This window comes from Lissotriton vulgaris, chromosome 5, assembly GCF_964263255.1.
Source record: "Lissotriton vulgaris chromosome 5, aLisVul1.2, whole genome shotgun sequence".
Classification (NCBI taxonomy): Eukaryota; Metazoa; Chordata; class Amphibia; order Caudata; family Salamandridae; genus Lissotriton; species Lissotriton vulgaris.
In genome coordinates this window covers 479547160-479560408 of record NC_141693.1, presented here as the reverse complement: position 1 = coordinate 479560408, position 13249 = coordinate 479547160, and the positions used below count along the sequence as shown (strand labels likewise).

General features: G+C 43.3%; 1 protein-coding gene across 2 annotated transcripts in view; it reads left to right on the top strand.

The window, feature by feature from the left end:
- Positions 1–13249, top strand: part of ZBTB40 (zinc finger and BTB domain containing 40) — a 324401-nt gene that overhangs the window by 126663 nt on the left and 184489 nt on the right. For both annotated transcript variants that reach the window (XM_086921924.1, XM_086921925.1), the window contains one exon: positions 7303–7501. In XM_086921924.1, the coding sequence (XP_086778050.1) occupies positions 7303–7501 (199 nt within the window). The remainder of the gene's footprint in view (positions 1–7302; positions 7502–13249) is intronic.

The following is a 13249-nucleotide window of genomic DNA, read 5'->3' as shown; positions in this document are numbered from 1 at the left end:
TCACATCAAACCCATTTCCTGGCTTCCTCGATTATTGCATTACATGTATATGATTACTGCTTTGGATGCTGCCCCAGTTGGGGTGTGAGGAATTGTCACTAAAAGCTCTCTTGATAGAAAATAAAGTAGGCAACCCTTTGTTTTCATATACTTCATTATTTAGTTCAAAAGCTCCATACCTTGTCCTTCAGCATTTTCTGAGAGACCCAGCACGTGGATGTTTTTTCAACTGGATCTCCGTTCTACATCTTCAGCTTACACTTCAATATTTTTGTCCTTTCCTGCAGCTGTGCCATCTCTTTTTTGAGTTGTTATTCTTCGCTGTGCATAGTTGCTAATGCTTTCTCCATCTCTTTCATTCTATTTAAGGGTTTAAATAGGTCTGTTCTGACCAATTTTACTACATTTCCCACAGATGTTTTGCCATAATAACAATCTGAGATCCCAGTGATTGTGCGCCCATAATTGCTTTCAACACATGGTGGATTATTGAGGCATCTATTTCTGCTTTGGTGGCCACCACTGTTGACGCCCGCAAAAGCAGTTCTGGGGCTCAGTCTATTTTTATCACCTTTAATGTATGTATCCATTTTGTCGTCTGTGCTTACATTTCCTGTTTGGCCCACAACATGTCTGTGTCGGGGTATCAGTAACTGAGAGTAGACTAGGTTGTTTCAGAAGGGGTTTTATTTTTCCAAACACTCTTCTCTGTCTACTGGTCGGTCTTTCTTTTGCAAAGGTTGCGGGATCTGTTTTGACTCTGCGTGTAGGAGCCACACTGGGGGGAGTTCGCCTTTGTCTGTAGGGTCCTGATAGACTGTTCCCTTGGGTCGGATGTCCCGTGGCAGAAGCAGCAGCCCGGAGTAACCAAAAGAAAACAAAAAAAATATACATATCAGGACAGCCGTCCTACTATCAAACTTATACACCAGGGACTGGGGGTGAGGGAGACACCACTCCTCAGTGTACAGCGTGTCAACACACACGAACGGTGAAGGTCCGTGCTCTAGTGCTCGTGGGCGGGGAGGGGGGTTTTATATACAGGGAGTATGTACACAGAGTATCGGTCAGAGGCAGATGACTTAATACTACACGTTCGGGCGGTGTCTTCTCCCTACCCAGCCTGCTACTTTTCCCCGTACCTGTTCCAGCCACGCTCCTCCCCTGGGAACGTGGCTGGGCGACTCGTGGTGTTGTTGGCATCCCGGCTTTGCAGCGGTGGTAATGGGACCGAACCTTCGCTCTTCCTCGTCTTCTTCTTCCGCAGTCCGATCTCACTCTCTGGTTCTCCACGCTAGTTATTCTTCCTCCCTGGTAACGCCGTACGCAGACTTCCGGGAATCTCCTACATTTGACGGTCCGGGCGTGATGACGTCACTCGAGGGTGGAGTCTCTTCCTGCCGAAAGCCCCAGTTAAAGGCGCCCGCTGCCTGTTCCTAGTTTGGGGTCAATAAAGTTTGAGAGTGTGAGAGCCATTCATCCTGCTGAAAGGGGACAAGAGGAGGTAAGAGATGTATAGCTGTTCAACTAGTCTCGAGTAGTCTCGGTCTCCTCATTGTACTGTTCCGGCCCGTCACAATGTCATACAATACTTTGCTACCCCGACTCGTGGATAGGTCACCACTTCACTGCTCTGGCCAGGGGTTCCTCATAATGCACGATGGACAAAGTATATTGTCAATCATATGCCAGGTGTGTGATCCCCATGACTGGCATCAGAACCTGTTTACCACAGTTGCGTATGCTGTCTAGTCTGTCGCTGCATTTGTTTCCTATGCCAAGTGACAGTAATTATCCAAGGTTCCAAGAGCTTGACTCACACAAGCCAGTGTTAGCAACAATTGTTCACCATAGTACACACCAAATGCAGCATGGATCTTGGTGCTCCTCTGACCTCCTTCGTTACCTATTTGTTCTATGAGCATCTGATGCTTCTGTAAGTTGTTAAGGGTTTCTACATTCATTTCTGTTTCATTTCTCACCTGCTTTCTACTACCCTTCAGTGCTTCTTTTCCTTGCCACAGTTGTAGTTCTGACTCTGCCCCTGTTTAGTGTCTCTTTAACCTGATAAGACATCACTAGTATCAGAGATCCTGAGACAAGGCCCGCCCTGGGCAGACAGTTGAGAAGGCCTCTGTGGCTGAGGTGTTGCATCAGTCTTTGTGGTGCAAAGTGCAGCAGTTTCCGCCATTGGTACTGGACCATTATGTTATCCTTTCCTCAATTTCCTCGAATCCTTTGCACATCTTCGTGTCTATTCAGGGGCCAGGAGTCTGTTTTTGCTGTGCTGAGGATGTGCTGAGGATGCTCCAGCCCTCCTTTTTTTGTTTAACCCAATTTCAGCCATCTGAGGTCCCAGTCTTCCCTAGACTCTCATACACCTACTCCATTCTGTAGGTGTACTGGAACATCAGCTTGCACTTCTCAATCTCACAAAAGTTCCGTAGTCTGGTCTTTTGTTGCCAGCAGTTACTTCATACCCTGCAGCATTATTATTAAAATATTTTATTGTATTAAAATCCATCAATTACAATAGTCATCAAGATAAAATGAATTGTCAACAACGTATCTTTAAACTCTCTTAATAGTAAATATGCCATTTTACGAAATGAGACTGAGACCGAAGCATAATGCATATCCTTAAATAAGTTACTTAAAACGTACGGGTTAAGTTTCAAAGTGAGTTTGTGGAGGCAGACCTCTGGAAAGATAAGTCAAAGTATTTCATCAGTTTGCTGACTGAGCAGTTCGTTAGTTGTGAAAAACAGCCATTCGTTGCTTCTTTATCTGGTCTTGTTTTATTTTTTATGAAGATTTGACACAGATATTTCCTTCTCAAGTCCAGTGATTTCTGGCAGATACATAGTATGTGCTCTTGTGTTTCAGCTGTATATAGCCACAGAGTTGGCAATTTATGTGTGGTTACAGGATGGTATTCTATGAAACCTTTATCTCAACAATTGGATTGTACAGGAGACAGTATCTCAGATATTTAATTTTTAAGGCAGCCCCCAAGTCAGAGTCGAGTTAACATTGTTTTGTTGCATGGAAACTGTCAAAGAAGCCGTTTCCAAGTCACTGAGACACCCTGCCGAGAATGGGTTGTTTGCGAGGCCCTCTTTAGAGGGCGGCAAGAGTGTCCAGAGTAGACAAGTTGTTCTCTGCCAGCAGGTTCCCAAATAAAAAAAAAATTAAAGATGGCATGTTTTGGGTCAGTGTTGGATAGTTCCCACAAGATATGTGTTTTTTAGCATATACCGCTGTGCAGACCAGCAATCACATACATAGTTGAAGAGGAAGTTAAATGTAAGCTGCCTGCAGTTTTAAAATTCAATTCTAAATGAAGATATGCCAGAGGGCCTTAGTTTGAGTCGGAGGCTAACCTTCTGCATTTCGATTGTACACAACACAATCCAGCTGCTGCACAACTTGGGATTCACAATGAACCTCACCAAGTCAAATCTTGACTCGTCCCACACCCAACATTATCCAGGTGCTACAATAGATACTTCCAAAGCCCTTGCTTACCCCAATCCAACCAGGATAGCTAGTATGCAAACCTTCATAACAAAATTTCGACCACAACACTCAATACCAGCTTGAGTGTTCATGCAGCTAATGGGGATGATGGCCTCTTGCATCTTAACAGTTCCTTATGAAAGATTCCAGATGCATCCATTACAGGAATGTCTAGCACAAGGTCAACGTACAGATCTGGGGTTGGTGGACAGCTGCACACATCGCTCTCTGCAATGGTGGAACACACAAAATCTTTCCAAAGGGCGGCCGTTCTTAGACCCAGTTCCACAAATAGTGCTAACAGCGGACGCATCGCTCACTGGCTGGGGAGCTCATCTCTTAAACCATACCATTCAGGGTGGGTATTCGGACCCCTCAACAGAAACTCCTCCACATCAATCACCTGGAGTTATTGGCCATATTTCTCGCTCTAAAATCATTTCAGATACACCTCATAGGCAAAGCTGTCCTCGTCCGGACGGACAACATGACAGCAATGTACTATGTACAAAAACAGAGGGGAGACACTCTCTCTGCAGCTTTTACACCTAGCACAAAGCATATGGAAATGGGCCATTCTTCATAAAATATACCTCTTAGCAGAACATCTACCTGCATTACATTGCAAATCTGCTCAGTCATCAACAACAGCAGATACACGAATGGGAACTTCATCCGCACGTTCTTCATCCGTTTTTTCAAATGTGGGGCCACCCAGACATAGATCTGTTTGCCACATATTTAAACACAAAATGCCTAAGCTTCGCCTCCAGGTATCCACACCCACTTTCAAAGGCAATGCGATATGGATGAACTGGTCAGGCAGATTTGCGTATGCTTTTCCACCTCTTCCGCTCATTCCATTACTGGTGCGCAAGCTCAAATAACTGTCTCTCACAATGATCCTGGTTGCTCCAACATGGGCCTGACAACCATGGTTCAAAAAACTGCTGGAACTCTCAGTAGTTCCACACCAAACATTGCACCTTTCCCCAAAACTTCTCACACAGAACCATGGAGAGATAAGACATCCAGATGCAGCTCAACTGAACCTAGCAATCTGGCTCCTGAAGTCTGAGTTTGGTTACCTCAATCTCCCACCAGACTGCATGAACGTCATTAAAGAGGCTAGATGTCCTACCACTAGAGCATGCTATGCAGCTAAATGGAAAAAATTGTAATTTACTGCAATAACAACACAATCAATCCACTAGATGCTTAAATTCAAAACATTATTTGTTATCTCCTGCATCTACAAAGATGTAATCTGGCATACACATTCATACGATTACATCTTGCTGCTGTATCAGGTTACCTACAAAACAGACCACACTTGTCCTTGTTTAGGGTACCTGCCATTAAAGCATTCAGGGAAGGCCTTAAAAGGATAATTCCTTCCAGAGTTCCACACTCTCCAGTATGGAATCTAAACATTGTCCTTACTAGGCTCACGGGTCCCCCATTTGAACCTTTACATAAATGTGAGTTACAGTTCCTCACATGGAAAGTAGCTTTCCTTGTGGCGATCACATCTCTTAAGAGTGGGTGAACTCTAGGCATTAACCATACAAGAACCATTTTTGCAACAAAGTGGTTCTCAGGACAAACCCTAAATTCTTGCCTAAAGTAGTTTCAGATTTTCACCTTAACCAGTCTGTTGAGCTCCCAGTCTTTTTTCCTCAATCAGACTCAGTAAAAGAATGGGCTCTTCATACGCTTGACGCCAAAAGAGCGTTGAAAGGACAAAAACTTTCAGGACAACTAAACAACTTTTTGGAGCTTTCTCACCACCACATAAGGGCAATCCTATATCAAAAGCTGGAATTGCTAGGTGGATCGTTAAATGCATCCAAATATGGTACCAAAAAGCAAAGTGTACATTATCCGTTCCCTCTAGAGCTCATTCCACGCACAAACTAGGTGCATCCATGGCATTCTTAAGATTTCCAAAGCCGCAACATGGTCTACACCGCACACTGTCACAAAACACTACTGTGTAGATGTGCAGGCAAAACAAGAAGCTAGTGTGGGCCAGGCTGTACTAAGAACACTTTTTCAAACTACAGCAACACATACGGGTAGCCACCGCTAAACTGGACTGCTATATAGTCTATGCAAAAGTATACGATCTACAGCTCATATGCCTCGAACGGAAAATGCTACTTACCAGTATGCATCTGTTCTTGGCATGTAGAGCTGTAGATTTGTATACGCCCACTCACCCCTCCGGATACCTATATGTGTTGCAGTACTATCTTACTTAGATACATTACACATGGACATCTTTTTCTATTTCTACTAACGCCATCATCACCCTTTATGGCGAAAACAATCGGGAGATGGAGTCGATGCCCATGTGCACTACTAACCAAAGGATGAGTCACCTATCTCGTGACTACAACGACTTCTACAATAACAAAGTGCAAACATCCGAGCCCAACACCAGGTGGCCCTCTATGCTAAAGTATACCAATCTACAGCTGTACATGCCGAGAAAAGATGCATACTGGTAAATAGCATTTTACTTTCATTTATTTACTATTATTTGTCAATTGTTTTAGCTCCACCTGCTTCATGCCCAATGTCTCACTGCCCACTGAAAAGAGGAAACCTACCGATTTTCAGTAAAAGATGGAAAGCAAGGATGTTGGGGGGACTTGACATGTGATTGACAATATGAACATATGGTGTATAGCCAGTAACAATCAATGTTATACTTTGCCTTTTGGTGACTTCCCTGTCTTCTTGATGCTGAGCTTTCACCTACTTGGCCGAGGAGAGGGACTGCTGGTGTTGTTTAATTGTCCACTGGAAAAGAGAGCGGATCTCTGGCATCTTCACCTTTGTCTCATTAGACCATCCGTCTTGGTCTTGCTGACACAATCTTCACCTTCTGCTAGCGGAGCTCAGCATGTATGGAAGTCTGTCCTCTATGCTGACTTCCATTATGTTGCCTCCTACCCAGTGCCTCAGCTTGCACAGCTCTTCTGATGCTTCTGTCATGCTGTCTTTGGAGAGGCACTGCTTATGTCGGCCACACCAATAGTGCAAGGGTTATGAGTTAGTAGCATTCTTTGCGTGTTGAGACTGAGTGAATGTAAGACTGCATTACAGTCAATAAGTTCAGGAGGGAGGATCCATAGTGAGCTGGTGTGAGTGGGTGCTTGTTAAGATTCTTGGCTATGCTGCTATAAGTTAGTTCTGGTGAGTTGGTGCGAATGAAGGTCATGACTGAACTGGTGTGAATGGGTGGAATGTGACATGTAATGAATGCATCTATGTGTGATGGTTAATTGTGAATTAGTATGAGAAAATGTCTTGAGATGGTATGAGTAGGTACCTGATGGGTACAGTAAGAGTGCAAGTGTGTACTGCTTTGAAAGAAGGCATATGACCGGTAGTACAGAGCCTGAAAAATAATATGTTTACCTATACTTGTAGCAATGTGGTTGTTTGTACTAGCCTTAAATTGCCAATTGAAATGCAATACATTTACAGCACATGCATGCTGTGTTTGAATGAAAGATCAAGTAAATTTCTATTGGGCATTGTCAGAGCTACCAGTCCAGGTTTGTAGCTGAAAAAGTAAGGTGCACCTCTTGCCAGTGCTTGTTCCTCTTTCCTTTTCACTTAAAGTGCTGCAAAATTTGTGTCATTCGTGTTCATTGTTTATTCTTCTTTAATGAATGATATGCATAGTGCATGTAACGTTTACAGTGATATTGGTTATATGTTACTTGACGTGGAGTTTACAAATTGTTAATCTAGTGTGCAATTTTTAAGATCATTGAGCAGATTGTGAAGAAAGAATCCAGTGTGAGTGCTTTTAGCTCCTTGGCTTCAGCAGTATTGAAGGAAAAGATCCTTTCCTCCACGGCATGTTGGCAGTTGGTCTTAGCACTTCAAGAAGGAGGGGTTCCCTTCAATACAATGTTAGAAGACATTCGAAAGGAGCCTGGTGCCGAAATCTTCTTTCAGTCAGGTAACAAGATCCCTGATGTGTATCCTCTATCCCCAATAAACTGCGAAAGACTTATTCCCATTTTTCATTTTTTTGTTTAAAATGCCCTAATGTTTTTTGTGTGTGGTATTGTGTGTTTTTTAGGGTGTATATTTTTCAATCCAGTTTGTTTGCTCTGTAGAGCCACCTAATCCCATGAGGGTCGAGTGGAAAGCCAGTCAGAGCAACCCGACATTCAAATCCACACTAAATAGTTGCAAATCAATAGCTGCTCTCTCAAGATGTCAAAAACACAAAAGGTGATGGGAGGATGCTGGTAGTTGCTCTGTGTAGCCTTTCAACCCATTGTTCTTTTGCTCACCGTGCCTCCTCAGATTAGAGCAGTTAAATGCAAATCAGCCATGGCTTTGCTCCAAAGCCTGGGCTGCAGTTAACCATAATACAAGCAATCCAAGACCTGTTTCGCCTTGATTGGAAATCTTCAGTCGGCTGTAGCTTGGTTCTAGAGACGCATTGTGCAAGGGCCCCACATCATGGTGTACCCTTGGACACTTAGGGCCAGATGTAGGTAAACAACATTTACCGACTCTAAAATACCGAATTTTATAGATTCGGTATTTTAGAATCGGTAAATGCTATGTAGGTAATAAATCGGTAAGTATTACCAAATCGGTAAATACCGATTCGGTAATTCCCATTCATCCCTATGGGCCTGGAGGCCCATAGGAATAAATGGGAATTACCGAATTGGTATTTACTGATTCGGTAAAAGGAGAACACATTCAAGGGTGGCAGGGTGTCACTTTGACACCCTGTTGCACCCCTGAATAGTGTATGGGTGCACATGTGGCACACATACATGTCCTAAGGGCATGTATGTCTGCCACATGGCACTGTAATAATATGTCAAAAATGGCTTCTTTTGGGGTTTTCGATATTTACCACCAACTTGTAGTTGGTGGTAAATAACGAATCCTAACATGGGAAAAGCACTTATTTAAGTGCTCCCTACATTAAGGATTCGGTAATTTACTGAATCGGTATTTAAGAATTCATTAATTTGCCGATTCCTAAAATTACCGATTCGGTAAATTACCTAATCCTTAGATTAGGCCCCTACATCTGAAAAGCCTAATTCCGGTTGGTAAAGGCCGAAATTTGGTAATTTTGGCCATCACTGACCGGAATTAGGCTTCCAACATCTGGCCCCCTAGTGTCTTACATCAAATACACAAAAGGTGATGGGAGTAGGCTTACAATAAATCTCACACTGGCAGTCACTATAGAAAGAATCCAACTCCTTGTTCTTTTGCCCACCATGCAACCTCCTATTAGACCCATCTGTGTGCAAATCAGCTATGACACTGCTTCAGTAGGGACATTCCAGGCCGTAATGCATATCTAGGGACTCACTGGACCTGAACACAAGCAAGTCAAGACCAATTTTGCTCTAATTGGAGCTCTTCAATTGGGTGTAGCTTGGTTCCAGTTACATAGCGTGGAAGGAAACCACATCTGGGCGTACCCATGGCCTCTTGGGGCAATACATCAAACACACAAATGGTGATGTGACGACGCTTGCAAAAAGTCTAACCAATGGAAATTTCTCTGAGGGTGTCAACAAGAATGGTTTATTTAACAAATTGTGATGGAAACAAACAATGCACTTTGGCTGTCAGGCAGCCATAATAATGTAGCAGAATATTCCCCATTCCAGCCTTTTTAGTGTGATTGTGTGAACATAATAACTGGACTTTAAGTTTGGTTAGCTCCGTCTTAGAGTGAAGTTATGCAACACAGTAGTTATGGCATCCATCCTCAAGTTTTAAACAAAAAGAAAAAGGAGCGGTAAACAAAAAGCATCATTGCAAATATTATATCCTGAATCAACAGTATGACATCAAGGTCATATTCATATTTTCATATGTTCCGTCTAACCCAACTGGGTATGTCATCAATCAGCCAATATTGCTTCACAAACTATCAGCGTTCTGATGTACATGGAATATAAATTATTAAGATGTCTGCTGACAGATCCTAACACTACAAGATCAAAGAGAAAACAAATCTCTTAGTCAGCTAAATAACAGACTCAAGTAGGTTTTATTCTCTAGTGTTTGTCTGCTGCTACATGTTCATCTGTTCCCACTCCTCTTGCTAAAGACCGGTCTGTCCCGTAAAACTTAATAAAGGTTAAGCCCAACTTGAAACAACATTCCTTAGCTGCAGGTGGATCAAAAACAGTGAAGAAAAAGGTATGGGGTGAACCGAAAATTCCACCACCTCTCTTGCAAGATCCCTTCTGCTTGTCCAAGAGTCACTTCCTCAGTTTCCTATATGTGAAAAAAGAAGGCAACGCACATTAAAACCAAATCAATCTACAATTACCCACAACACAGGGCTGTAAATGAGACATCTAATCTTCTAAGCTTATGACCAATTCCTCCTTTTGTTACAGGGACCAGTTAAGTAAATCACATAACTAGAGGTACAGGTAATAAACTTTGATATCTCCCTGTGGCCTGTATCGTAAGATACAGGATATTCCTTGATACTATTTTTATAGGCCTTACATTTGCAGCAGGGGATGAAACCTTTAAAGTCTCTAATTGTGATGAATGTTTTAGTACCTATTTCATTATGTACCCTTTATGTCCCCAAGGGATCCTTTCTTCCTATAAGTGAATTTGGGTTCGCTACTGATCAATGAGCCTAAGATAGTTTCACTCAACAAAGTATGCCATTGAGAGTCCATTATACCCCCTACAATGTTGGGTTGACCTTTGTAAGTGGTGCTGAATCTAGTCTTATTCTCCTCACTCTATCTTCATGACACTATATAGAGTATAAAAGACACACAATTAATGGACGGAATGCAAAACAAATCAAAACATTCACCCCAGTCAAGAGATCGGGGTTAAATCCATCATTCTTTTGCTCACCACGCCACCCCAGTTTAGACCTGGCCATATTTAAATCAGTTTTGACCCAGTGCCTCATGGGAGCAGTCCAACCCGAACTGCCCAGCTATGTCCTCCATGGACTGGAAATAAGCATCCTAGGACTGGTTTTGGGGTATTACCACTCATCAGCCTGGATAGCTTGAATCTGGTGGCACAGTGAGCCCGGTACCCTCGTCTGGGCATACCCGGCGCACTTAGGGCGAGAAAGCAAAAGACACACAATGGATGGAGGGAATGCAGTACAAATGAAAACATTCACCCCAGTCAAGAGATCTGGGTTAAATCCATTATTCTTTGGCTCACCATGCCACCCCAGTTTAGACCTGGCCATATGCAAATCAGTCTTGACCCTGTGCCTCATGGGAACAGTACAGCCCGACTTAGGATGCTTGTTTTCAGTCCAGGGAGGACCTGGCCTGGCAGTTCGGGCTGGACTGTTTACATTGGGCGCAAGATCAAGACTGATTTGCATATAGCTCCAAACTGGAATTGCATGGTGAGCAAAAAAACTATGGATTTATCCCCAGATCTCTGAACTGGGGTGAATGTATGACAATGTTCTGCACTCTGCCCTCTAAATGTTCTTTTTGCCTGTTTAGAGTATGCCATCTTTACACTTGGCTTCCATCGTTTCCAGCTCCTTTTCCAGAACCCCGTTGTGGTAGCCCCTTTCCCTCATTCTTGTTAACATTTCATTCTTCTCTCTGGCAAAGGCAGTATAGACTGCTCTCGTCTTTGCTCAATATGTAATGTCATTGACCATGTCATCAGTGATGTGATACGTGAAGCCATATGCAGGAAATTGTGAGGATGAAAGTTCTTGTTAGCTCAGTAAACTTTAACTGGTGCCTTTCGGTGTTTTGTATGCATTTAAGATTTGTAATGCTATGACTGACATTTTCACTTAACTAGACACCACTTTAAATACTTTTTTTTTTTCAGTGAATTTCTATAGCGTCAATTTAACCTTTTATTTTTTTCATTGACTTTCTTTGGTATGTGTTAAGGTCAAGTAAAATCTCATTACCACACCCAACGTCTGAGTCCTCCGAAACCCGCTTCCCCCTGGTCACCTCGCCTGCCCCCTTCTGTACGGTTTTAATTTTTTTCACAAGGATTTAGAAAGCACATGTTTCAGTCTGCATGTCAGAATGTTTTACTGAAATGGATAAGTAGTGTATGTGTCCTCACTTTAACTTTTCATAGCACTAACTATGAGTAAAAGACCCCCCCCCCCTTTAATTTTGTTCAGTTTTCAAGGAAATACGTTAGGTTTTACAGTTATGATTCCCTCAAGATGAATTCGGGTATGACACATTTTTGTCTTAATACAGAATGTTGGCACTCTAGTCGTTCATTGGAATACTGTGGAAGGGAAGAGTAGTTGCAAGGACTCAGACAACGGAGGTCAGGGATGAGGGAGCCCAGTGGCGGGATGTTCAGTGGTCACACAATAGACCATGCCTGGCAGGTGGGAGGGATAGTGGCAAAACAACGCACCATGGAGGGCTGGGAGGCAGGTACAGCAGGCCAACAATGCAGGACAAGCCACAGAGGTTTTGGCGGCACAACGGACCATGGATCTTAGGAGGGAGGAGCAATGGCAGCACAACAGACCATAGAGGGCAGGAGGTATAGGGAAGAAGATTGAACTCTGACAATGGAGGACAGGAGGGAGGTGGCAGGGCAGGTTGTTCAAACAGGGCAGGAGGCAGGGGTAGTGGCAGCACAGTAAAGTACTCTGGGTACGCAGAAGGGCAGTGGCAGCTCACGGACCAAGGGAGTAAAGGGGAGGGAGATAGGGCCATGGAGGGCAAGCGGGAGGGGAAGTGGCAGCTCATCTAACTGTGCAGGGTAGGAGGGATGCGGCAGGGTTATGGACAACATAGGGCAGTGGGTAAGTGAATAGGAGCAGCAAGCTGAGCACAGAGAGCAAGCAGCAGGACAGTGGAGGGAGTGGCAGGGCACAAACTTGGACAACGGAGGGCAGGAAGGAGGGGGGCAGCCAACTGACCCCAGAGAAAAGGTCTGGGTAGTCAGGGGCTCCACAAAGAATCATGGAGGTCAGGTGGTAGGTGGCAGGGCCACACTCGCCACCATCTCCTCCTTGGAATGTGTACAACTAATGCATCAATGTGCCCATCTTGCTCCCACCTTTTCACTTAAAGAAATATGATGGGGGGGAGACAATTGTTCAGGAGAGGGGTGTGCACGTGCTCTGTAGACCTGATGGTACTCAGATGACATCTTGGCCCTGCACTCGTGCATTTCTTTTCTAAATGTCCTGCTTAAGGTTTATCCATTTTCAGTCCTGTGTGACTAAAAGGGTCATAAAATTGAAATATGCGTTTTGAGACTCTGAACCGGATGCAAGTTATCTTGCCGGTTTATTGGTGTACCCCTTCTACTGTGTTGCTTCGAAGGTTCTTTCAAGTTGTTAACAATGTTTCCAATAGCAAGAGGAAACTTAGAGCCTAACTTCCAATGATCTAAATTATAAAAAGCAAACGTCTTGGTTTGATGAATGGCTGTATTGCAAAATTATCTCTCAGTACTAGTTCTCCTTAAAAACTCACCAAGAGAAAAAGGTACCATTCTAAAGTTGTTCTGTTACAACACCAAAACACTGCAAGCGATTTCTTGTAGATATAATTGTATGTTCTTGCCAAACTCCACTAGAGTTATATCTCATTTTGTAAAATGTAAATGATCTTTTTTAAATAAATATTTTGAGAATGTAGATCAATCCTTTTACTTCTCTCCTTTTGTTATGTAAAACTGTGTTACTTGCTTCGTGTCTTCTTAT